Genomic DNA, 26,859 nt, shown 5'->3' with positions numbered 1-26,859 from the left:
ATGGAACTGTTTACTAAAAAAACCCTCCTTTGCACACAAGATATGCAGAAATGAGCCAAAACCCAAATGTCACCCACACAGATGAGTGAACATGAAACAATGCCTGAGTTGCCCTCCTTCCCATAATAGTAACACTGATTAAAAAAAAAAAAAAGCACCCGTGTGAAAAACAACCCCAAAGTGCATGAGTGAGCTGTTCGTGTTTGTACTTTCTCCTGGTGACTAAGCTTCACGGGAGCAGTGCTGGAGGTGGGCTCCGGAGGCACAGGCGGCTGCTGCCCAAGGCCTCCTCTCCCTTCCCCTCCGTGGTCTGCACGACCACCCCGGGAGGCTGTGCCTCTCAGCACAGGAGGGAGACCCCAGTGTGCATGAGGATGCCATCACCATATTAAAAAAAAACAGAAGCCAGCATGACCAGAACACACTTTTGGAGAATGAAGTCAGACTTTATAAGAGCAGAAATGAACTCTTCATGGCATTTCCTTAAGAAAGAGACTCCAACATAGTTAAAATCAATGAAAAACTCATTCCTGCTGATGGCCTCCTATTAGCATTCAAACAGGGAAGAGTCCTCCCTTCCTGAAATCAATTTTCAAAAGTCATGTTGACTTTCTCACCATTCCCAGCAACCTTCTCTTCCTTGAGATTAATTTTGCAGCTTCCTGGTTTTCAATTTAATTCAACGGATAATACTAAGTCGGCACAAAAGTCATTCTACAGTGAAAAACTAACACATGTTGTATTTGTGGTGTGTCGTGTGGGCAGTTTATTGATCCAACTCTCTGCTGTCCCTCAGGGTGACCCAGAGGTCAGTGGGGACTATCACCTCTATCCCAGCACCAAGGAGACTGACTCACAGGCTTTGAGTCAGCCCTTGAATCAGGCTCCACTGGCAATTCCCTGCATGACCTTGAGCAAGTTACTTGACCTCTCTCGACCTCCAACTTGTGGGTGATGACACCTACCTCCCAGCACTGCTGTGGGGGTTCTATGAACAGCTCATGGGACTTCCCAGCACATGTCTGGCAAGTTGAGTCTGTGCTTGCTTAGCTGAGGGATCTGCTTCTACACACTTGCCATGAAACCCTCATATTCAACCTCATGCTTCAGCAAAATTACAAAGGATGCTGCAATCATGGAACTTCTGAATTGCTCAGAGTAGAAACCACCAATATTAAAACCGAGATTGCCCCAACATTAGTGTGTAATTGTAAATATGGTACAGAATAAATGTCATACACAGTTAAACTTTTTTTCTTCCACGAAGATGCATTTTTAAATAAACTCCTAACCTGGAAAACCAAAGAACAAAACCTCTGGCCTTTTACACAGATAGATGAGCTGCTACGGTTAATGGCTCTCAGCTGTGCCAAAGCTATAAACTCTTGCAGGCCCCCATTAATCCCTAGGAACCATCCTGGCCATAATCATCTGTGCTTAATTGCATCATTATCTCCTGGCTGCCAAAACACTTACAGCCCCTGATTTTGCAGTTAATGCCCTAGAATTTACCCTAAACCATGGCAGTATGTGGCTGAAAGTAGAGTCCTGGTCCTCGAACAATTATTTTTTACATTACTATATATTCTTCATAACCATAAACATAAATAGCTTCACGGTATTCTACCTATTTGATATATCATAATCATGTTAATCCATTCATCAAGGGTTGGATGTCTAGCTATTTGTAAGTTTTTGTTGTTATAAATGACAACCCTAAACATTCTTGTACATATGGCTTTTCCCATATTTTGAATCGTTTCCTTGGCATTTCTGCAGTTGTGGACACTCTGCACAATGAAGTGCAAAACTAGCCACATACTTTCCACTTTCCCAGGATACATTCCAAGGAACAGGATTACTGAGTCAAAGGGTATGAATATTTGACTGACCTGTGAAACATATTGCCAAATTGCTTTCCCAAATGGGAATAATCAATGTGCAATGCCATAAGCAACACAAAAATGTGCCAGACACAGTATACAACCTCAGCACTAGGTATTGGCATTTAAAATTTTCATTTTATTGATCTAGTAGGTAACGCATTACGTGTTATTTAGATTTAAATTACACATAAAGCTTAATATTTTCCCAGATATTGCTTCCTAGATGGATCCCGTCTTCAGTGAATTGTCTGTTTATGTTCCTGGCTCATTTGCTATTGTAGACCTGGCATTTCTGCAGTTGTGGACACTCTGCACAATGAGGTGCAAAACTAGTCACATACTTTCCACTTTCCCAGCCCCCAGTGCCTTCCTCCAATCTGTTGGTCTCAGTGGCATACCAAGGCTGGACAGTGGGGCAGTCGGCTCAGGTATGGGCAGTAAGGGGGCACAGTGTCTGCAGTGAATTTAAAAACAATTAAAAACCCAACTAAAAATTAGTCTGCTTTTTATTATCACTGCATGTGAGCAATTCTAAACAATACCAGTGGTAAAATATTTCCCCTCCCTGTACCCCACCCTCCTGGTACAGCAACTGATTGGCCTGTTAAAAAACAGTGCAAACCGCCCAAGCCGTGAGGGCCTCTCCCAAGGCAGAGGCGGTGGGCTTGCCGCTGGGATCTGAGCATGTCTGCCGAACAAAGGAACCTTGTTAAGACTCTGGTTTCCATTCTACAAACTCACCTGGAACAGGGAACTGTCTAGTGTGTTTTTAATGAAGTTGCCCATAGCAGAGTGTTTCAAATGTTTGGGTGTGTGTGAATCCCCTGGGGATCTTGTTAAAATGCAGATTCTGACTCAGTGGGTCTGGGATTCTGCATTTCTAATAAGTTCCTACGTTATACAATGGCAACACTGGTCTAGGGCCACACTTTCAATAGAGCTCAAGGGATGCTGAAAACAGGCTGTTTGCCCTACTCCCCAAAGACACCTTTCAACTCTGTTTTTTCTTCCTTCCACTGAACTAAGGATGCTTAGGCAGTCAGTGTAACAAGAACACAAACCTGACTTCCTCTTCTTTTCTGGAATTCTGTTTATTCCCAGGATTTCTCCCCTTCTTGGGTTAGGATTTTTATGGTTTATAGTCAACTGACAACAGTTAAGTCACACTGACGAACTACCACACAGCCTTAAGAGACCCTTGTCTTTTTGTCCTGTACTCTGTCAACTCCAGCCAGCCTGTCCCTCTGTGGCTGCTTCCAGCCTGTTCAGATCGAGCCAAAACCCCAGAGCCCTGTCCTTAGCTACCTTGTCTCCCATCCTGGATGCAGGCTGTGTCCCTGCTGCTCAAGCTGAGGCTATCTATAAAGGGGGCATTTATGGAGTGGGGCCAAAGCAGTCACAGGGGGCCACCCAGACTCCACCTATCCACACTCAGTTGGGTGCAATGAGTGCTTCTATCACTGCTCCCCTGGGGACCTCCAAGATTTGAGCCTGGGGGGTTGTCTAAGGCTGCAGAGGAAAGTGCAATGTACCTCAAGCCTCATTCCTCAGTAGGCCTTGGACTAGAGAACCCTCTGGGGTAGAGGGAGCAGAGGGGGGTGTGGGGGAGTAGCAAATCTGATAGGGAGCACTCAGGTGTCAAGTTCCAGATGGAAAACATGGGAGGGAAAGGAGGTAGAGAGATGCCCGGCATTATAACTGTTTTCCATCAAGGCTGTTGGCAGAATGAAAACCTGGGCCCAAAATGTAGATTTTGTGTTCTCTACACCACCACTCCCAGCCCCCAGCCCCCAAAACTCAATTCCCTGAGTTCTCAGCACTCACTCACTCTTTCCACCAGCCTAGCTCCCATAAGCCCTTGCACAAGCACCACTGTGGCTCTTCACCACACTTGTAATTACTGGATTACATGCTCATTTTCTGCACAGGATGAGCTTTGGTGTTAGAGACACATGACATTCTTGGCTCAGCTACTTTATACAGGGTGCTGGGCATGTCACTCTCTCCATGCCCCATTTCCCCATCTATAAAAATGGGGATTATAATACATCTCCCAGGGTAGTTAGGGAATCAGTGGAATAAAGGACACCAAATTCAAAACAGCTGCCTGAAACAAATCAGGTACGTACACACAAAACTGTTCTCTCTCCATGTTATGTCCATTTCTGTTCTTCCAACATTTAAGAGCACCTGACACTCTGTATCCTTTACAGAAAAGAGGAGGAAAATGGAATTTTCTTGTTGTGGGGGGTTCAATACCCAGGAGGTAAATGGAATGTCAGTTGAGACTGCCCGCCTTGTAGTCAGGAGCCTGGGGCAAAGTCAAGGTGCTCCCTGGGCGCCGAGGTTAGTTCTGGTTGAGAGACCAAGGCTCTCCTGTTTGCCCCAGAGAAATTTTATACTTAGAAAATATACGTATATGTAATGAAAGCTCTAAAAGGGAATAAATGTACATAAATGTCAGACATTAAAGAATCAAAAGGGTAGAGAATTCAGAAAATACAGGTAAAAAACAGAAAAACTCTTGTAATGAAATGAGACCCACAAGCACTTGTTGGTGCTGAATTGTTGTTAAAGGACTCTGAGGAGAGAGGACCTGGATCTGAAACCCTACCGTCCCCTTTGCAGCAGTGACTGGGGGCCGGTGCATTTACCACTTTGGGCCCTAGGTTTCTCATGGGTTAAAACCACCTCTTTTCTCCGGAATTCAGTCATGACTAAATGAGATCCTGTGTGTAGAGAGTCACACAGGACCTGGCCAAAGTAGGGTCTCCACAAGCCAAAGTTCTTCACAATGAGAGGACTGTGCCAGAGAAGTAAGACACAGAGGGATACAGAGCCCATGAATCATCAAAAGATGGGAGAGCAGGGAGGGAGGGCTGTTCTTTCCTGTAGGCATGTGATACGTGCAGGACCCAAAGGAGCACTCGGGATGGAACCCTCTTCCTTTCCCAGGCTAGAGTTGCTTCTTTTTCTGTGCAGCAAATGAAATCACAGATGCTGCATCTGGGTGCAATCTACTGGAATTTCCAGGTTCCTCCTGGGAATATCAGAGACCCTCAGAATAAAGTTTTAAAAGAAAAATAAAGCCTCAGTTTCCTATTTGATTTTATCTAATTGCTCTACATTTTCACTATATTTAGAGCAGCTAAGTTCTAGGCTTGTGTGAGGCCTGACTGCAACTGCACTGCCTAGGTACAGAAATCTCTTCCAGAATATTCTTAGCCATCCAGCCTTTGGACATTTCCAATGGTGATGCCACCCTCTGCTAAGCAGCTCAGACTTTCATAGTCAACAGTCATTACTGGAAGATTCTTCCTTATGCAGAGTCAAAATCTGCTCCCACCCTTAACCCAGACCATTTAACAACTGGTCTAGTTGTAATTTCCGGCTCAATTTGTATTTCTTTCTTTCACCCCTTCACCCCTAACACTACAAAAAGTAATGATTCTACGGTATACAGAAACCAGAAGTGCTGAAACCACAAATGTGGAACTGAATTCTATTAAAAACCACATAATGGAACCAACTTATAGAATATATACTCTATCACAACTCTGCAATCAGAGTTATTTTTAGAAAATTCCAAATAATACATTCAGCAGAATAATCAAAGTGCTCATTTCACAAAAGACCAAATTGAATAAATCTATTTCAGAAGAATAAATGACTAGGGAGTGAAGCCTCTCAATTATAAGTACTGATAACCAGTGCTAGCTGTCACACATGAACACTACCACCACGTTCCCATGTGCCACTGCACCATGACATTATGCACACTCAGACATGCATTTAATCACTGCATACATATTTGCAATGTGTCTCCTACATGCCAGGTATCACACAAGATGCTCCTCAGAATATAAAGTGGTAGGAAATAGGTACTGATCAAAAAAAATGTTAAGCTTCTTCCTATCCAGGATAGCTTAAGACTAAGGTTTGGAATGCATCATACCTGATTGATGGTCTTTTCCATTTGCACCAAGCCCAGGTTGGGTAGTGTGTTTTTTATAAAGTCAACTATGGTTTCTAGGTTTTCATGCTGCAGAATCAAGGGCTTATGGCTTCCCAAAAGACTTAAAGCCACTTTAAATATGACCTCTGATCCCTGAAGAAAGATCATATCTGGGAAAAAACAGAAATACAGAAAGTTAAACCAAACCAGTTTCTGATGAACTACCATTTCGTTTCCTCTTCCACAGATCATAGCACAGGGTGGTAGGAAATGCAAACCCAAACTGCAAACTTTATTTCCTTTTTAAGAGCCTGATACTTCAGATGGGCTTGTCAAGACAATACTGTAGATAAAGAAAGAAATACAAATATACTGCCAAGATTTCATCATGGGTTCAGATCCTTTTTTTGCTCCAAAAATATATTAAATTCAAACATGCTTCATTCAAAGTTAAACTGAGAAAAAGACAACTTTTTATTAAAATAAAAACTTTATTAGTCTATTTTTTCTGGTAATGCTCTGGATTTTAAAGGAGTTACTAAAACATGTTTTTATTGGTAAAAAAATATTTTTAGATACACAGCATCAGAAATTAAGAGAAAATTTTTAAAAAGCCTGTTTCTTCTGTTTTGAAGTGGTTCAATGAAAAGATCTCTAAAAACTGTAAAATGTCTACATAATTGCAGAAGTACATTATTAAATACTTTACATTGAATTTTAGCATTAACAGTGGATAAAAAAATATTTTCCTCCAGAGGGACTAAAAGAATTTTGTCAGAGTTAGTGTCTTGGTCTTGCCATGTTTTCTTCTTAGGACAGCAAAGGTTAGCCATCCCTACACTGACTGTACAGAATGAGATGGAGGGCAAGTGGCTGAGGCAACTGGGTACACACTCAGCCCAGCCCCGGCTCCCCCTTTGTCACAGAGTTCAAGCCACTTAAGAAAGACAGTCGCATTGTTCTGGGGCTAAGGCACAAGCAACCTACCTAACAACTGGAATAATGCAAAAAATATATACATTATTTTAAAGATGACAGCACAAGTCTAACTAAAAGCAACTCTCAGTACTTCTGTTTTTTTTTTTTTTTGACTGCAGGATTATGGGAGAGACAAAGAAGTCATACAATTCATCAAGCCAAGGAAAACGAAAGCAGATGAGAGGAAGAACCCCTGGCATTGAGCCTCCCAAAGGCTGGATGGCATTCTGCAAATGGGGAAGGGGCCGCAGTCAGTGGACTGCGGGTGGTGCACAGGACAGATACAGGCGCCTGAGACTTGGGGGAGGCTGAGGAGGGGTGCTGAGTAAGCCCTGGAGATGCTCTGTGACCCTCATGAAGAATTAACCACGTAAGTGCACTCGGTGCCAGGCTGCATGCAGCCCTAAGCCATGATACTGCAGAGACCCGCCTGTCACTCCCACAGAGCTTAGGGCCACACTGCTTCCCCAAATGGCATAACTGCTCAGTCTGGGGTGGCCCCACAAAACTGAAAAGGACCAATGGCTGCCTTCTTCTTAAGGGAAGTATTTCACATGTCAAGACAGTGCCCTGGAAGAATATTCCTGTGAAATGTCTGCTCTGCAAAATATGCAGTCTACCCATGTACTTCACCACTACAGGAAATGAAAAGATCTATAAGATGTATTTTTAAACAAAAAGGACATTTCCAAAAACAAAGTAAAATTGAAGTTTCTGTGTTTTAGATAGTAAGACTTTCTTTCAATAATGAACACTTAGAGCTGAACAAAAACTGGTGTCATCTATCAAAAACATATCAAGATGCTTTTGCAGGGATCCTGGGAAAGGCCTGCATGACCTCCTCAGGGTCTCTAGTCTCTAAGGGACGAGTACCTTAAAATTAGATCTAAACCACATCTAAGCCAATTAAAACAAGTAATTGCCAGGGAAGTTGTATGAGTGTAATCAAATACTCCGTCCACACCAGCGGCCTCTTGCAGCGCACAGTGGGTCTCCCAAGCTTTATGTCTTTAGGATCTTGGTTTTTATAATGACTCTACTTAACAGAGTGCTTCCTATGATTCCAAACTCAGGCTTTTCTGGACTGTATGAAGAAAACAAAAGTTTGGAGAGGTGTTTGTTACGTTTAACTTTGTTGCTATGTTAAAAATTAATAAATAAATAACCTTGGACATGTTTATTTCATTGGGTCTGTCTGTATTTAACATACCAAAAAAGAAACGTTCTTTCTTAATGCTATTCTCAGCATCTTAAGAGCACTCTTCGAATTTAAGTAATAAAGCATTCCCTAGGCATCTAATCCATGCCAGGCACTGGGGTTAAGCAATGCACAGGGCACAAAGTGCAAACTGTAGAGACTCCAACTACTGGATTGGTCGTCAGGCTGAGGGTGTTAGGGGACAAAAGGAGGGAAGTAGGCCCAAGAAAAGGCGACTGCCAAACTCAGTCTTGAATATCCTAGATACTTGCTCGATAAGAAGTCAGGGAACAATACTCTGAGCAGAAGGAAAAGGAGTAAGAGTAGAGAGGTGTGAAGGATCCACATCACACATGGAGGCCTGGAAAGAGTATGGGAAGGCAAGAGCTCAGGCTCCATGGGCCAAGGGTGGGGCCAGATCACCACTGGCTTTCTGCCCTGGCCCCGCTGGTCTATACCCAGAGTGCAGTGGGGGTCACTGAAGGCTTTCAGTTTTTTTTCTTCTGAGCAGGTCAGTGCACTGGTAAGGAGATGTTCGGTAAAGAGATTCAGGTGTGGGTCTGTCCTTGCAAAGGCTGGTTGGCTTTAGACAGAGAAAAGCCACCATTTAGGAGCCACTGACAAGACCCCGCCAATTTCTCCCAGCAGATTCACAAGTACATGCTGCCAGCTGCAGGATGCTGGACTCCCCAGTGCTCCTAGACCCCTACTTCCAAAGCCAAGCCGCCAGGTGTGCACTAGTGAGGCTGGGAGAGCTCAGCCTAGAAGCCTCTGACTGGGGAGGCCTCAGCTACAGGGTTCCTCTGGGTGTATGATGAAGGAATATGCCTGAAGGGTTGAAGGAAGGGTTCCTCCTCAAAGTTTTGCTTGAGGAAGGGGCTCCTAAACTTATCTGAAAACATTTGGGGGCAAGAACTATATCCCTTACAATCACCCATACCTAGTACCTATATGCTTAAACATTTAGTACCTTTTCTCTCTCTGGACATTTTAAAAATTAACTTTTAAATAATAGTAAAGAAAAATGTTACCTATAAACTCACTTCCCCAATCCAATTATTTTCATTTTTGTCCATCTTCTAATCCTCACACATTTACATTCTGGAAAATTGTTTTAAAAACCAATAATCTTAGAAAAGTGAGTTAACTTCCCACCTCTGAAAATCACTGCTCAGGAAAGCCAGCAGGCAGCTCAGAACACTGTGGCCAACTTCCTTTCCCCTCTTCTCTTTCAAGCCACCTCAAAACAGGCAAGGGGCTTTACCAAGCAGGAAGTAAAGGGAACCTTAAATTCAGCTGACTCTAGCACTTTGCAAATTACTTGCTGAGAATGTCACAAATAATCCCTTTCCTTTGAAGACATTTCAGCAGCCCTGTTACTGTGTTAATGTGACCTGGAACTCTATCTGAAACTCCCCATGATATAAAGGTGCAATTTTCCTAAGTAGGAAAACAATAAACACAAAGCACAAGGTGAGGAAGCGAACTTATTCCTGCATCTCTTTTCCAGCCACCTGTGACTTTGTCAAGCGCTATCTCTCTCCTTACCACTCTGCTGGGAGGCTGTAGTCCACTAGGTGGGACAGCCCCACGTTCCCACCGGGGATGGGCAGGAGGGAAATGAAGGATGATGGCAGCTTTGCAGGACGGCAGCACAGATTTTACAAAAACGCACACCACTGCTGTGTGACAGCACCCACAGACTTTTTTCCCAGCCACTTAGACAATCTTGTTTTCCCCGTGTGGTCTAGTCCTCAAACCTCTCTGAATCGTTCCCTGTGTTACAGGTAGCTTCTGTGTTTTTTGCTAAACCTTGAGTTTTTATGCTCCACCTCCTCTCATCTTGGCAGCACATCTCACAGCAAACATCAGGAACTTCCTCTTCCCTCAGTAGCAGGCCCTGGCCTGCTGTCTCAGGTTTTCCCCAGCAGGTAGATGTGATTGTGATTCGAAGGTGAACAGAGCTTTTCTCCAGGGACCCCTCTACAGCCAAACTCGAAAAACACAGGAGGTAGCACATGGTACCCAAACAGAAGGCCTGACGCTCGGAAGTGTGATGCCATTGAAGGTTAAGGCACGGACATCACCAGCAACTGTCCTTCAAAGTAGCATATAATTAATTTAACCTTTTAATATATGAGCTATGCAGACTGCAAGCTGAGAATCCTTTGTATGGGAATTGTGAACAGTGGACAAATGTCCATTTGTTTTTAGGGTTTACCCAGGCCTAAAGACTTATAATGAAATGGGCTTCAGGCCAAAAGACTACCGTGCATGAATGGCTGGCTTTGGGATTTAAAACTAAACTATCTACCATCATGGTAAACAACATAGTTCAAGTCACTGACACTATATACAGGAATGGCTTTTTTTAAAAAAGTCTTTTCTATGGAACCTACTCATAAAATAGGTTTGTTTTTAAGTATGGACAGATGGGATAGATTGTGCAAAAACCCAGCCATTTTTGCAAAATGACATCACAACACAGGGCAGTCTTGAGTTCCCATTTCCTGCCTAGAATCTGAGGAACCCTGATCCCTTAGCCAGCTGGACACAAATGCACTTAGTACAGCAGGGCTCTGTGGGGCCCAGGAATTACATAGACACTGGCATCTTTATGAATAATGTATAAGAAACTCTAAGACCCACCACTGACTACATAATATAGAGAAAAATATCCTGCTTATACTGGCTCTAGCTTTTAATTTATGAAGTCATTAGAAGGAGCTTTAGAGTTCCAAATATCCTGCAACAGAAGGGCTGTCATGTCCAAAACAGAGTTTGTTGGTTTATTTGTTGTTAAAGCCTCTTACCGACTTACGAAGCCTAAAAAAGATATCTCTCCTAGAGTTTTATGGCCTGAGACCCCAAAACTGCTGCAGGCAGCAGATCACTGCTGGGCGAGGTGACATTCAGTGCTGACCTCTCAGCCCCTCCTGCCCAGCCCCCCTGGTAGAATTTTTTTTTCACAAACAGTATAATTCGATATTTGAGTTGTTTTCAAAAGACAGGGAATACTTCCTCCTTCCCCTCTCATGATCATCGTCACCCCTTCTCCATTACCCTGTGGAAAATAAAAGAGCAGGAGAACACGGAAGTAAGGAGGGCTAATGGTTTTCTTTTCATTTCCACAGTAATAAGAGTAAAAACACAGTAATATTTGGTAAGAAGGACTGAAGTCTACAGCTGGAGATCTCAGACTTTCTGTGACTCTTGTGTTAGTAAACTAAGTGGACAAATTTGAGGCTTTTAGGTTATCTTTTTTTAAAACTATATATAAAATCTTTATGAAATCTCACTAATGATTTGTTTAACCAGAAGAGAGTTTTTAGTATCTATTTTTTCAATGATTGGTTATGAAAATCAATTTGGGGAGGTAGTTACACAAAATGGGAGGTTGTTACTATTTTAAGAATGTGGATTCTTCTAGTAAAGCTACATGGGAAATTCTTTAAATGTTCTTGTGGGTAGAAGTAATAGTAAACATCTAGTACTCTGTAGGGAAGAGGAGGAAAGAAGACAGATGATGCTACCCACCAATCCTAAAGAGCAAATTTTAGGACTTCTTGATTTTGGCTATTACAATCTGTCTTCCCAAAATATGCCTAAAATATAGTACTTACTCAATGTTTTTAAAATCCCTTTAATTCCAATTTCCTCTAATTCTAAAAACAAATCTAAAGAAATACAAGATTACAGGCTCTAAAGCTATCAGGCAACCGGACATAAATGACACTTAAAAAACACAATTTTTTAATCATCTCCTCCTCCACAGTAAGAAAAGAGAAAGAACCGGAATTATCAAAATGATTATTTCCTTTTGAAGCTGGGAAAACACACATGAATTGTACAAGAACTGACAGCGCTCAGCGTTTCACTTGGCTCCTGCACCCAAGAGGACGGCCTCATCCCTGCCATCTCAGGGCAGTGTGACTCGGCACGTGAACACCTATTTAACACTGACAGAGACAACCTTCTTGAAAGGTTAAAAATATGACAAATGTGAACAAACTTCAGTCACAGTGGGGCACAGACGTTGGGGTGGCTGTGGCACTGAGAAGGTGGGGCAGGGGGCATGTGAGGATTTAACAGGGACACATCAACAGTGGTGTCTCCAGAAGGAGCTGGCAGAGAAATGAAGAGCAAGGGCAGGGAAGACGCGGAAGGGCATCTAGAAAGAACAGCAGCCCGCATGTCGTCAGTCAGAGCCATCAGTGAACAGAGCTCCAGTCCAGAGAGGCTGAGGAAGACGGTTCGTGAGAGATATCCATCTGGAACATACGTCTGGGGCTCCCGGGCCTAGTCTGCAAGATGCCTGCTCTAGGGAGAGCCTGGTGGGGAAGGTATCAGGTCTAAATCACACATGGTGAAGACACCTAGGGAAGCCCAGTGATTATGAGAACTTTAGTAGGTCCTGAATTCTTAAGACCTAATGCTGACTAAACTTAGAACGGCAAATAATACCCTGTTCTCACAGAAGATAAAACTGTAGACATAAGAAGACTCACCATGGAGTGACAATAAATAGCAACAATAAATGTTTCTGATCTACCAGGAGAAGACTGGTCCTGGCAAACAGGCTTAGGCACACTTACCAAAGACTCTGGCTACAAATCCCAGTGGGAACTGTGAGGCAAATACGGTGAGAAACCACGGGGCGGCGTAGAGGCTGGGGCCGATCTCGTGCTCCTCAAGGTGATTGTAGAGGTCTCTGTGGTAATCGTGGAGAAGCCTGGAGAGCTGGTACATCTGGACCTGAGGGACACATGCACACAGGGGTCAGAATTAGTTACCTGCCACATGTATTCAGTTACTTACCCCACTCACCGTGTGTGGGAGAAGAATTGTTAGACTGCGATACCCACTGATCTCAACGGCTCATTTATCCAACCAGCGCTTACTGGGTACCCAGGACAGGTGGGGCACTGGCGAGTCATAGCCCAGAACACTAACTTTGGGCCTTGTCCTACCATTTCCTTTCTTTTTTACTGTTCCCTGGCTAAGAGAATATAAACATCTGTGTTGTGAAAATATTTCATAAGTTCTCTTACAAATACACATTCCTAGCAAAATACAAACTTGGGGGAATCAGAAGTAAAAAGCCAGCCTCTCTGCTAAGAGTGAAGTGAGGGCATGTGATGATTCTTAGAACAATTCTATTGTACCTGTTCACTTAGTGAATTCTCTCTGGATCCCCTGAAATACTCAAAAGGCAGGACAAGTGTGATTTCCTAAGATTTATAACATATCAAATATACATATCCTGGGTAAGTTAAAATTAGAAGTGTTTATCACAAGATGGGGAAGATAACTTTTACAACTACAGCTGAACTTCAGCATAAAGCGTCCCCTCTTTAGAGACTGATAGAGGTCTGGCAGGAAGCCCGTGATGGGTCCCAGGGCTCACAGGGAGCATGGGGCCAGCTCATATTTCAGGAGGCCCACTGTCTGAGGCCAAACAACCAACCTAGAGAGGGTCAGAACCTTCTGGGAGTCTACAAGGTAGATATAGCCTGCCTGAACTAGGAAAAACTGTTTCCAGGGGTATAGACAACAGAGTCCACCTGAATACCAGCTGTGGCTTTTCATATCACAAAGAATCTTAATTATCAAGGTCACCAGCCCATATAGTCTTATATTACAATACTTACTAAATTATATGAAACTCCAAAATTCTGTTCTCTTAGATGGCAGGCACACATTAGAGCTAATGGGGAGAATGTAGGGAGAACCTACCAGTTATGTGTGGAAAATGCGATGTGGGTGAAAATCTTTTAGTGAATGAAATGGCTTTCTTTTTTGAGATGTACGTTCTTGTGGTTCACATTGCCCAGGTGGAGGGGAAAGGATTTTTAACCATGCAATGTGATGCTCTGATAGAGTCCTTGGTTCTAATGTATCTGTTTTAAGAACGCTTCCTGAAAGCGTAGTATCTTGCCCGTAAGTACACACAGACACGTGCTCCTCCATTTAGGAATATTCCCCAAAGCAGGTCCAGAGTTCTGAAGGTGTCAGCAGCACCTGCACACACTGCTGTTTGGCTCTCTTTCGATCTGACCTGCCACTTGATCACTCAACAAACATTGACTGGGCCCTACAGCAGTCCGGACACTGTTCTAGGAGCTAGGGACACAGCTCCAAGGTGGGCAAGACCCCTCCTTTGTCAAGATACAGGCTAAGGAAAGGCAGAAAATAAACAGGCAAATGAATAAGGAAACAAGGTAATTGCAGGCAGTGAATGTGTTATGCAAATGAAATGACAGGACAATGTGACAGAATCCTGGGATGGGAGTAGGGGGTGGTGTTCAGGAAGAGCTGGTATCTCAGCTGAGCTCTGGACAAGGGTTGGGGTGGGGTGGGGGTCTCTGGCAGAGGAAGTACAAATGAAGTGGAGGTAGGAATTAGATACCCTGAAGATGGTTAGAGAAAGTACAAAAGGGAAGGCCCTGCAGACAGGCCTGGGTTTAAATCCCAACTCTGCCACTTGCCAGCTGTGTGACCCAGTCAAATTGTGTAACTTATCTGAGCCTTAATTTTCCATCTATAAATTGAGCTGATTAACAGTGTCTTGCTGAGGGCTACTGAGGAGATATGTACATATGAAACACTTAGTATAATGCGTAGCACAGAGTCAAGTTCTCAGCAACAACAGCGATTATAATGTCAACCGATGGCAAAGGTTCCATAAGCAGACCTGGAAAGGGATCAAAGATTTCTGGCATTTGTCTCTACTAAGAACGTAAGGAATGTTCTCTACCTGTAAAATAATCATGTCCGGCCGATACTGTTTCCGCAGTCCCATGTCAAACATCAGAAACTTGAGCATGTGAAATGCCTCTTCTTCACCCATGTGAAGCAGCAAAATGCCTGCTACAAAGCTGAGACCTTGGCAATATCCTACTTCCTGGTCTAGAAGCGAGTAGGCCTTCAAAATGTTGTAAAGGGACAGCTGCCCTGCTCCTAGCTGGGCAGAGAAGTACGGATGCGTTGGAAAGGTTCGCCCTGTGAACACAATACACAATGGTTGAGATTTAGGGAAAAAAAAGTCAACTGAACCAGAAATGCGAAGTGCTTCAGGTTAAATCAACAGCTCTTTAGAAGCTGGGTCATGTCATAAATCAGCTCTGTAGACAAGGCCAGCTGATGGTTCTTGAAATGCTGTTTGCAATTAAAAATCAGCCATTGTTCATGTGGGTTTTTGTGGTGCTTCAGGGAAAGAAATTAGAACTATGTACGGTCCCTGCAGGTATCTGGATTTCAATCTAAAACAAAAAGAAAACTGTCAACCCTCTAAGCATCTCCCTACTCTCCAGAGGAGCTGACAGCTGTGAAGAATTCTCTACCACCACGCTACCCAAACATCATCTAAATGCGGCCAAGGTCCTCACCTTGCCAGACACTCCCTGAACACTTTTTCCCAGACTGCCTGTATTTTGCCTGTAAATGCTTCATGCCACATGCATATTTCTGTACTTTTAAACCACAGGTGGTGCTTTAAAAGACTGAGGAACAGCCAGTGTTTTCTTTTACATAAAGCAGTTACCTTCCAGAAAGAGGTTTAAAAAAAAAAGCCTCTCAACATCCTGGCTATTTTCACAAAAAGCTGGGGTTCAGATAAGGCTTAAATACTTCTTTTGTCCGGGAGGCTTTTATGGAGGATGCCTGTCATCCTACCTCAGCCCCTCTCCTTCTGGAATGTGACTGATGGGGAAGCGGGCTTCCAGGGAGCAGAAAAGTGCCTGATTATGAGCAGAAACATGTAGAGCCAAGCCGAAGGCCAAGCTTGGACTCAGGTGAGCATTACGACCTGGTCTGGTCACCAGCAAAGGCTGCAAGGGCACTGAGACCACAAGTAATTGTTCACCTAATTATTCAGTCTCAGCAAAGGGAGAAAGATACAGTCACATGTTCTTCCTCAGCCTTGTGAGAAAGCAGTTAATCCAGACTGGTTTATCTGAACTTAAGAGAACAGCAAGTCTCAATAGTTTCCTGAGTGCTTATCGTCTGCTCTGCCTCTCTCCCAACAAATGGCCCCAAAACACATCCTGCACATGTCTCTCCACTGCTAGAAAGCAACCAATAGCTCTCCAGGAACAAATTTTACACCATTCGCCTGGGGCTCTGCACACTCCCCTCACCCACCCTTCCCAGCCTCATCCTCCACTCCAGGGCTGTTAACCTAGGAACTGTGAGGGGGGCCCCTGGCGTCTCTGAACCTCTGGGGCTGTGTGCAGAACTGACAGTGTGCATGTACGTAGAGGGGATGTAGTCATGTCTGTGCACTTTCCAAGTTTAGAACAGCGTAGACAAGGACTGCTAATGTGAGCCACATACACGATTTAAATTTTCTAGCAGTTACATTAAAAAGTAACAGGTGAATATTAATTTTAATAGGACATTGTTTAATCCAACATATATAAAATTGTCATTTGAACATGTAACCAATATATAAATTATTAGAAGGACATTTTGCATTTTTTTTTCATACTAAGCTTTTGAAATCCAGTGTATCCTTTATGCTGACAGCACATCTCACTCTGGACCAGCGATATTTCATATGTGGCTATCATTCTGGACAGCATGAGTATAATGGCTTTCCTCATATTCTCAAAGGGCTAGGGCAAAAACAGACAAGAAGCTCTTCACTTCACTGTCCTCACCAGCTTCCAAGCAGAGAGAGCACATCTCACCCCTCATGTTTACACATGTCCCTGCCCCAGCCCGGCATGCACCCCTCCCCCACTTTCTCTGGGTTTCACATAGGGACATGCGGCAGAATGCACAGGAGTCGTGTGGCATGGAGGAACACCAGGAAAGGCTTATTTTGAAATATAATCTGCCAGTCTTAGCATTTCTGCAATTCAGATAACCCTCTCACATTAGATCCTGCCTCTCAAAGAGCTTACACTAATTGGCCCAGCTTGTGGACTGGACTTTTCTCATTTAACCCTCGAAGATTCTGAAGAGGGCATGCCTGCCAATCAGGCCCTCAACAGTTGTCAGATTTGCAGTTACACCGGCACTGTGCTTAGAAGCGCCTCTTGCTGGATTTAATGTTCTGCTGTTGCCTTCTTGAAACTCTGAATAATTCTTGAAAAAGGAGTTCTGTATTTTCATTTTGCAACAGGCCCTGCAAATTGTGTACCCTGTCTGAGGGAGGTAGCCCCCTGGGTAGCCTCCAGGGGTGGCTACAGCCACCTACCCCACAGCTTTGCTACCAAAGAAGGGTATGTTATGCAAAGGCCAACCTTCCACTGAACTCTTTGAAACACATGAGCTTTATTAGCAAGCTGGTATGAAGAAGGAACCCCACAAGACTTCTCATACTCTGTCCTCAGGCCTCTGACAAGCACCTTCTGGGAAAGGTTCAGGGCACTGTGGCAGTCTGATGGCACAGCCACACACCAACAGTCAGGCCACACTGATACTCTCTGGAATGCAGGACACTGCCCCAACAGGTGCTAGCCTCAAGTTCTGTTCCAGTCGCTGGCGGCAGGGTTCAAACCCTTTCTAACCAACTATAGATCTTAAATGTTATCCAATTGCACCAAGAAAAAATTCTATGTAGCATCTCTTAGGCTGAGAATGAGCACATTTCAGTGGCGTTTGAAGCATGTAAGCAGGCACTTCTGCAGGGTGGCTTCCAGCCAAGGCGACTTCAAAAGGCCAACAAGTCCACAAGGTGAGGACTGGGGCCTACCTCACAAGACCACACATCACACTGATAATACTCTATGAAGCGTTTTCAGGCAAGTCCCCACAAAGTGAATAACATTACCTTCATTTTAAGAGAAAAATAATGCATTAGGCCTTTGGCAAACTCACCTAGCTACCAAATGGCAAACACAGGATCTGAACGAACCTCAGTCCTGTACTCTAGGGACCGAGTTCTCACACTGCAGATGTCAAAAAAAAATGTACAGGGGCTAGGAGGAGAGAGCTGTTACTCACTTAGAATGCCCCCAGCTCCCAGCACAAGCTTGTCAGGACAACCCCAGCCCTTCCTCTTTTCTTCACAGGGAGTCCAAGCCCTCCGCCACCCCAGGAAGCCTTCCTGCTGGCAGGCACTGGCTCCTCCAACATGGCTAGCACTCTGTTTTACTTCTCATGCAGCACATCCCATCAAACTCTGTACCAGGCACCTTTTCCTGAGATTTCCGGTGATCTATCCATCACCACATCCTAGCTATGTGAGAGTGGGCACTGGTTTAACTCCTCAGCACCCCCATTTTTCACCTGTAAGTGAAATACGACTACACATCCTAGAGGTTACTGTGAGGATCAAATGTAAGAAGGAGTCTATGCCTGGTAGGATGCCTTACACACAGCTGATGTTTAATAACAGCCCTAGGTAGAACACTCTGAATGACCACCAAGCCTGCTGAGAAACAGGGTTACCCATGTAAAAGGCATTTGCAAGAAGCAGCATACAGTGACAGGCCTGCTTCTTGTAGTGAAGACCATGCAGCCGAGATCTGCGCTTTTGGATGTACTCACATGAAAACAGTAACAGACTCACCCGCCCTGTACTGAGTGTCCCCTCATGACAGCAACCGTACCACAGAATGAAAAGACCAGTGCTTTTTTTGCCCTTAAGGACCTCACAGGCCGGTGGGGAAAGAGAAATCCAGAGAATCGGAATATTTATTGACTGCAGGCCTTGCTTGGGGGCTGGGAACAAGAGGGACACAGCCCTGCTTTCAGGGGCTTTTGCACAAGTGGGAAAGACAATTTCAAACAACTGATGGTACCAGTGGCTCTTTTCCGCCACGTGGTGGCAACAAGCATTACAGAGGTGAGGTGCGGGGCTGGGAGGCAGGCACAGAAGTATGGTGCATGGTGATAACCCCGAGGCCTGGCTTGCGCAGAGGGCAGGAATTAGGGAAGGCTGTTTGGAGGAAGTGACTCCTCAGCTGAACCAAGCAGGCAAAGTACGCATGAACAAGGCAGGCCAGGGGAAAAGCATGCCCAGCAGCAGGGACCACAGGGGCAGGACACAGACTGCTAACAGGCAGGGCTGGCTCTCAGGAGAGGACAGGAAAGTTAAGTAGGGCCTCTAAGCAAAGGGTTTTTGATACCAGGCCTCTGAGTCATGGGTATATGGCCTCTGAGCCAGTACGGGTGATAAGGGGTCAGAGACATGAGATTCCTATCTAAAGAAAACCCAGGTGGCAGCCTGCAAGACAACCAAGGGTGGGTGGAGACCAGGGCAGGTGAGGACAGGAGGATGTGAGTTGGGCCATAGGTTAGGAAGCTGTCACAGGAGCCCAGATACTTAACTGGGAAAGCAATGGTGGGGCAGGAAAGAGGCAGGATTCTGGATTTACTCCAGAAACAGAACAGAGAGAAGGGGCTGCAGATTGTCTCTGCAGTTCCTAGCATGGAAAACTAGGTGATTGATCAAAAACAGGAACTATCAAGAAGAACAGATAATGGTGGGCAGAGAACTGGTGAATTTATATTTAGATCTGTAAGTTTTGGCAATTTTATAAATGTGATGAAATCGTTATAGTTCTATTATCTCTCGATAGAACAAAACCCTTGAGAGAATGCATTTCACGATTCAGAACTTAGGAATTTTAGAAAGGTAACACAGTGCATTTGGTACATTCCATACCTCCCAGAAGGACTGAGGGCAGCTGTCCATAATCACATTTAGTTTTAGAGCAAAATATATTTCTTAAAAACCATACTAAGGAGAACAGCGAAGTCTATAAATAGCCTCATGGCACTTCAAGTCAAAGCTTACCTCCAAAACAGTTTAGGCCTCATTGTGTTTTGGCCAAAAACGAAGTGTAGAAAACTTCTGGTTTCTGATAGCCTTGGAGTTTTGGAATTGCAGACAAAGGACTAGGGACCTGTATTAATTTCTATTATAATGTACACATTAGGTAAAAGAATAAATCACAGAATATTTTTAAGGAAAATAACCTTTTCTACTTTCAATGCACAGCTTGAATTAGCTTAGCAACTTGTTTCTCGAGGTCTCATGTTTATGAAAGTAAAATCAGGGTGATTACCTGTACAGAAGGATTCATGAAGTAAGCGAAAAGCTAAGGGGCATTTGTGAGGAACATTAGGTTTTATTTTATGTACAGGTTTCATGAGCCCTCAGACACTTAATAAGAAGTACAGAGAAGATAATGTGGGTTCAGGTGGGGTGCACGTCCTGGGCCAGGACTGAACTTGATTCTGTCAGGCTCTTATTTCACCCACACAACTGAACAGTAGGCATTTTGCTCCTCATTTTTAATAGCTGAGAAAAATAGCAGTGTTTTTAGAGCTTAGCTAAATACCTTCTGTAAACCACGGCCTCTGGGTTCTGGTGAATACCCAATCTTCCTACCTGGATTTGTCCTCAAGGCAGCACAGTGAAGTGAGAAGGGCACAGCCCATGATTCTGGCTTCTTCTACTTTACAAAAAGCAGAATGCACACTTTGTGGAGTTGGCAGTGCATGTACAATGCCTGGCACAAATGTGTGTAATTAATGATGTTCAAGCATAGGCAATAGCCTTCAGGTACACATACAAAAATCATAGAAAAACCTAGCTTCTAACCAACACAGGAAAAAAATAAAAGGCACCTATACAACAGTGCTGTGGCAAAAATGCAAAACATTTTCTATTTCAAGGTAGAGGAACAACCTTGCAGAACCACTGCTCTACTGACTGTAATGTTCCACCTGCATCTGATGGCTCAGTTTCCAACAGACTTCCAGAGACAAGGGGAAATTTTGCCCCAGCAACCGATTTTCATGAAATACTGAATTCACAAACTTGTGGAACTGAGCACTCATGAATTCCAAATAATGACAGTAAACATCATCACAATGCAGATTCACCAAAACACCTGTGAACACCAAGCTTCCAGATCTCCAGTTATTACCCAAACCAGGCAAGTCTTCCATGTTGCAGTCTCAGAGACTGTCACTGATCTTCTTTACAAGAGAAACTTGTCTGCACAAACCTGCTCAAGTTAAAACAAAGGTTCCCATGTGTTCAGTGAAACTCCCAAATGCACTTTCCCGTCCCACAGTCTGGGACTCAGTATGGCAAGGCAGGCCCTGTACCCATCCACGGGTTAGGGAACAATCACATGTCTCTGGCCTTCAGCTCCCGACTAACAGAAGAAAAATTACTCCCCATCTGATTGGTAATGCAGTCCAGATTTTACACTAAACTCTATTTGGAGAAGACACTATCTTCCTCCATGACATTTTTCTAGGTTATGGTTCTCAAAGTATGGTTGATCTAAAGACCTCTTGGGGGTCTCTGAGACCCTTTTAGGGGTCCATGAGGTCCTCCCTCCCTTTTCCAACTATAAAGTCAGCTTTTTTTTTTCATATATTTCAAATAACACAACCACAATCTATGGAAATTCAGCTTTTTTTCATATATTTCAAATAACACAATCACAACAGATTGAATGCAGAAGCAAATAAGAGAATCCAGCTGATTCTATTAAGCCAGACATTAAAGAGATTTGTAAAAATGTAAAACGATGCCACTCTCCTCACTAAATGTTTATTTTGGAAAATACATTTTTCATAATATGTTCATATGTATGAGTTTATTATAGTTATTTTCTTAAGTTTTATATTATATTATTTAATAACCAATACTAAAATATATATATATAATATTTTTAAATCTGTTTTAATTTCTAATACAGTAAATATTAATAGAATTATCCATCTAAATGAAGCTCTGAGTTTTGGGGCTCAATAATTTTTAAGAGTGAAAGGAGGAGGCGGAGCCAACATGGCGGCGTGAGTAGGACAGTGGGAATCTCCTCCCAAAAACATATATACTTTTGAAAATACAACAAACACAACTAGCCCTAAAAGAGAGACCAGAAGACGCAGGACAGTGGCCAGACTGCAGCTACACCAGCGAGAGCCCAGCGACTGGTGAAAGGGGTAAGAAACAAGCCCCGGCCCGGCGGGAGCCGAGCGCCCCTCCCCCCAGCTCCCGGCGGGAGAACAATAGGCAGAGCGGGAGGGAGACGGAGCCCAGGACTGCCGAACACCCAGCCCCAGCCATCCGGGCCAGAGCGCAGACACAGTACATGCCCAGGGGGCCCTGGATACTGGGAGAACAGGGAGTAAGACCTCTGAGCGGGTGCTGAAGCTGATGCCCCTGTGACAAAGAAAAGCGGGGGCTTTTTGAAAGTCTTAAAGGGACAGGGACTTAACAGCTTGACGGAAACAACCCAGGTCACAGTACAGCAGCTGGAAATTACAGGGAAAACCGGGTGCACTAACCCCCTGGGCAACAGCTCTGAGACCCCTCACGGAGGCAAACAGTCAAGCAGCCCCCCCATCCATCACCCCACCGGGCGCTGCGAAAGCAGAGAAGCAGCCTGAGACAAATTCCGCCCACAGAAAGGGAAATTTCTCCCTCCCGGCCAGGCAAGACACAAAGACCCACTCTACACGCAATTACCCAACAGAAGCCACTAGGGGTCGCAGTTGCCCCAGTAAAGAAAGGCCAGTAGTAAGTGAAAATTTTGGCCCTCCCAGCTGACAGTCAATAGCACCTGTCAACATGAAAAGGCAAAAAAATATGATCCAGGCAAGACTAACCCAGACAGCTTCAGCATCTGCTACATCTTCCCCTGAGAAGGAATCTGGGGAGATAGATTTAGCCAGTCTACCTGAAAAAGAATTCAAAACAAAAGTCATAACCATGCTGATGGACTTGCAGAGAAATATGCAAGAACTAAGGAAGGAGAATTCAGAAATAAAACAAGCTCTGGAAGGACTTCAAAACAGAATGGACGAGATGCAAGAGACCATTAATGGACTAGAAAACAGAGAACAGGAACGCAGAGAGGCTGATGCAGAGAGAGATAAAAGGATCTCCAGGAATTAAAGAATTTTAAGAGAGCTGAGTGATCAATCTAAAAGGAATAATATAAGAATCATAGGTATTCCAGAAGAAGTAGAGAGAGAAAAGGGGATAGAAAATGTCTTTGAAGAAATAATTGCTGAAAATTTCCCCAAACTAGGGGAAGAAATGGCCTCTCAGACCACACAGGTACACAGAACTCCCATGACAAGGGATCCAAGGAGGGCAACACCAAGACACATAATAATTAAAATGGCAAAGATCAAAGACAAGGACAAAGTATTACAAGCAGCCAGAGAGAAAAAAAAGGTTACCTACAAAGGAAAACCCATCAGGCTATCATCAGACTTCTCAACAGAAACCCTACAGGCCAGAAGAGAATGGCATGATATACTTAATGCAATGAAACAGAAGGGCCTCGAACCAAGACTACTGTATCCAGCACGAATATCATTTAAATATGAAGGAGGGATTAAACAATTCCCAGACAAGCAAAAGTTGAGGGAATTTGCCTCCCACAAACCACCTCTACAGGGCATCCTACAGGGACTGCTCTAGATGGGAGCACTCCTAAAAAGAGCACACAACAAAACACCCAACATATGAAGAAGGGAGGAGGAGGAATAAGAAGGGAGAGAAATAAAGAATCATCAGATTGTGTTTATAATAGCTCAACAAGCGAGTTAAGTTAGACAGTAAGACAGTAAAGAAGCTAACCCTAAACCTTTGGTAACCACAAACTTAAAGCCTGCAATGGCAATAAATTCATACCTTTCAATAATCACCCTAAATGTAAATGGACTGAATGCACCAATCAAAAGACACAGAGTAATAGAATGGATAAAAAAGCAAGATCCATCCATATGCTGCTTACAAGAGACTCACCTCAAACCCAAAGACGCGCACAGACTTAAAGTCAAGGGATGGAAAAAGATATTTCAAGCAAACAACAGAGAGAAGAAAGCAGGTGTTGCAATTCTGGTATCAGACAAAACAGACTTCAAAATAAAGAAAGTAACAAAAGACAAAGAAGGACATTACATAATGATAAAGGGCTCAGTCCATCAAGAGGATATAACCATTATAAATATATATGCACCCAATAGAGGAGCACCAACATACCTGAAACAAATATTAATATAACTAAAGGAGGAAATAGAATGCAATGCATTCATTCTAGGAGACTTCAACACACCACTCACTCCAAAGGACAGATCCACCAGACAGAAAATAAGTAAGGACACAGAGGCACTGAACAACACACTAGAACAGATGGACCTAATAGACATCTACAGAACTCTACATCCAAAAGCAACAGGATACACATTCTTCTCAAGTGCACATGGAACATTCTCCAGAATAGACCACATACTAGGACACAAAAAGAGCCTCAGTAAATTCCAAAAGATTGAAACCCTACCAACCAACTTTTCAGACCACAAAGGCATAAAACTAGAAATAAACTGTTCAAAGAAAGCAAAAAGGCTCACAAACACATGGAGGCTAAACAACACGCTCCTAAATAATCAATGGATCAATGAACAAATCAAAATGGAGATCCAGCAATATATGGAAACAAATGAAAACAACAACACTAAGCCCCAACTTCTGTGGGACACAGCAAAAGCAGTCTTAAGAGGAAAGTATATAGCAATCCAAGCATATTTAAAAAAGGAAGAGCAATCCCAAATGAACGGTCTAATGTCACAACTAACGAAATTGGAAAAAGAAGAACAAATGAGGCCTAAGGTCAGCAGAAGGAGGGACATAATAAAGATCAGAGAAGAAATAAATAAAATTGAGAAGAATAAAACAATAGCAAAAATCAATGAAACCAAGAGCTGGTTCTTCGAGAAAATAAACAAAATAGATAAGCCTCTAGCCAGACTTATTAAGAGGAAAAGAGAGTCAACACAAATCAACAGTAACAGAAATGAGAAAGGAAAAATCACGACGGACCCCGCAGAAATACAAAGAATTATTAGAGAATACTATGAAAACCTATATGCTAACAAGCTGGGAAACCTAGGAGAAATGGACAACTTCCTAGAAAAATACAACCTTCCAAGACTGACCCAAAAAGAAACAGAAAATCTAAACAGACCAATTACCAGCAACGAAATTGAAGCGGTAATCAAAAAACTACCAAAGAACAAAACCCCCGGGCCAGATGGATTTACCTCAGAATTTTATCAGACATACAGGGAAGACATAATACCCATTCTCCTTAAAGTTTTCCAAGAAATAGAAGAGGAGGGGATACTCCCAAACTCATTCTATGAAGCTAACATCACCCTAATACCAAAACCAGGCAAAGACACCACCAAAAAAGAAAACTACAGACCAATATCCCTGATGAACGTAGACGCAAAAATACTCAACAAAATTTTAGCAGACCAAATTCAAAAATACATCAAAACCATCGTACACCATGACCAAGTGGGATTCATCCCAGGGATGCAAGGATGGCACAACATTCGAAAGTCCATCAACATCATCCACCACATCAACAAAAAGAAAGACAAAAACCACATGATCATCTCCATAGATGCTGAAAAAGCATTTGACAAAGTTCAACATCCATTCATGATAAAAACTCTCAGCAAAATGGGAATAGAGGGCAAGTACCTCAACATAATAAAGGCCATCTATGAAAAACCCACAGCCAACATTATATTGAATAGCGAGAAGCTGAAAGCATTTCCGCTGAGATCGGGAACTAGACAGGGATGCCCACTCTCCCCACTGTTATTTAACATTGTACTAGAGGTCCTAGCCACGGCAATCAGACAAAACAAAAAAATACAAGGAATCCAGATTGGCAAAGAAGAAGTCAAACTGTCACTATTTGCAGATGACATGATACTGTACATAAAAAACCCTAAAGACTCCACCCCAGAACTACTAGAACTGATATCGGAATACAGCAAAGTTGCAGGATACAAAATCAACACACAGAAATCTGTGGCTTTCCTATATACCAACAATGAACCAACAGAAAGAGAAATCAGGAAAACAACTCCATTCACAATTGCATCAAAAAAAATAAAATACCTAGGAATAAACCTAACCAAAGAAGTGAAAGACTCATATTCTGAAAACTACAAGTCACTCTTAAAAGAAATTAAAGGGGACACTAACAGATGGAAACGCATCCCATGCTCATGGCTAGGAAGAATTAATATCGTCAAAATGGCCATCCTGCCCAAAGCAATATACAGATTTGATGCAATCCCTATGAAACTACCAGCAACATTCTTCAATGAACTGGAACAAATAATTCAAAAATTCATATAGAACCACCAAAGACCCCGAATAGCCAAAGCAATCCTGAGAAAGAAGAATAAAGTAGGGGGGATCTCACTCCCCAACTTCAAGCTCTATTATAAAGCCATAGTAATCAAGACAATTTGGTACTGGCACAAGAACAGAGCCACAGACCAATGGAACAGACTAGACAATCCAGACATTAACTCAGACATATATGGTCAATTAATATTTGATAAAGGAGCCATGGACATACAATGGCGAAATGACAGTCTCTTCAACAGATGGTGCTGGCAAAACTGGACAGCTATATGTAGGAGAATGAAACTGGACCATCGTCTAACCCCATATGCAAAAGTAAACTCAAAATGGATCAAAGACCTGAATGTAAGTCATGAAACCATTAAACTCTTGGAAGAAAACATAGGCACAAACCTCTTAGACATAAACATGAGTGACCTCTTCTTGAACATATCTCCCCGGGCAAGGAAAACAACAGCAAAAATGAACAAGTGGGACTATATTAAGCTGAAAAGCTTCTGTACAGCAAAAGACACCATCAACAGAACAAAAAGGAACCCTACAGTATGGGAGAATATCTTTGAAAATGACACATCCGATAAAGGCTTGACGTCCAGAATATATAAAGAGCTCACACGCCTCAACAAACAAAAAACAAATAACCCAATTAAAAAATGGGCAAAGGAACTGAACAGACGGTTCT

General features: G+C 43.2%; 1 protein-coding gene and 1 long non-coding RNA gene across 12 annotated transcripts in view; one reads left to right on the top strand and one right to left on the bottom strand.

The window, feature by feature from the left end:
- LOC118924048 (uncharacterized) overlaps positions 1 to 9,852 on the top strand; it is a 42,665-nt gene extending 32,813 nt beyond the window's left edge. The window contains exon 5 of one of the 2 annotated variants that reach the window (XR_008997715.1): positions 6,939 to 9,852. This is a non-coding gene — a long non-coding RNA (uncharacterized LOC118924048). Of the gene's footprint in view, positions 1 to 796; positions 1,737 to 6,938 lie in introns of those variants that run through there. The other variant, XR_008997714.1, reaches the window with a different exon arrangement.
- Positions 1 to 26,859, bottom strand: part of TBC1D1 (TBC1 domain family member 1) — a 221,079-nt gene that overhangs the window by 4,768 nt on the left and 189,452 nt on the right. For all 10 annotated transcript variants that reach the window (XM_057502149.1, XM_036908455.2, XM_036908458.2 and 7 more), the window contains 3 exons: positions 14,775 to 15,019; positions 12,613 to 12,772; positions 5,842 to 6,011 (listed from right to left, as the gene is read on the bottom strand). In XM_057502149.1, coding sequence (XP_057358132.1) covers positions 5,842 to 6,011; positions 12,613 to 12,772; positions 14,775 to 15,019 — 575 coding nt within the window. The remainder of the gene's footprint in view (positions 1 to 5,841; positions 6,012 to 12,612; positions 12,773 to 14,774; positions 15,020 to 26,859) is intronic.

The sequence above is a fragment of the Manis pentadactyla genome, chromosome 5 (genome assembly GCF_030020395.1).
Source record: "Manis pentadactyla isolate mManPen7 chromosome 5, mManPen7.hap1, whole genome shotgun sequence".
In the NCBI taxonomy this organism is placed as follows: domain Eukaryota; kingdom Metazoa; phylum Chordata; class Mammalia; order Pholidota; family Manidae; genus Manis; species Manis pentadactyla.
The sequence above is the reverse complement of the archived record's forward strand: the minus strand, read 5'-3'. Positions and strand labels throughout refer to the sequence as shown.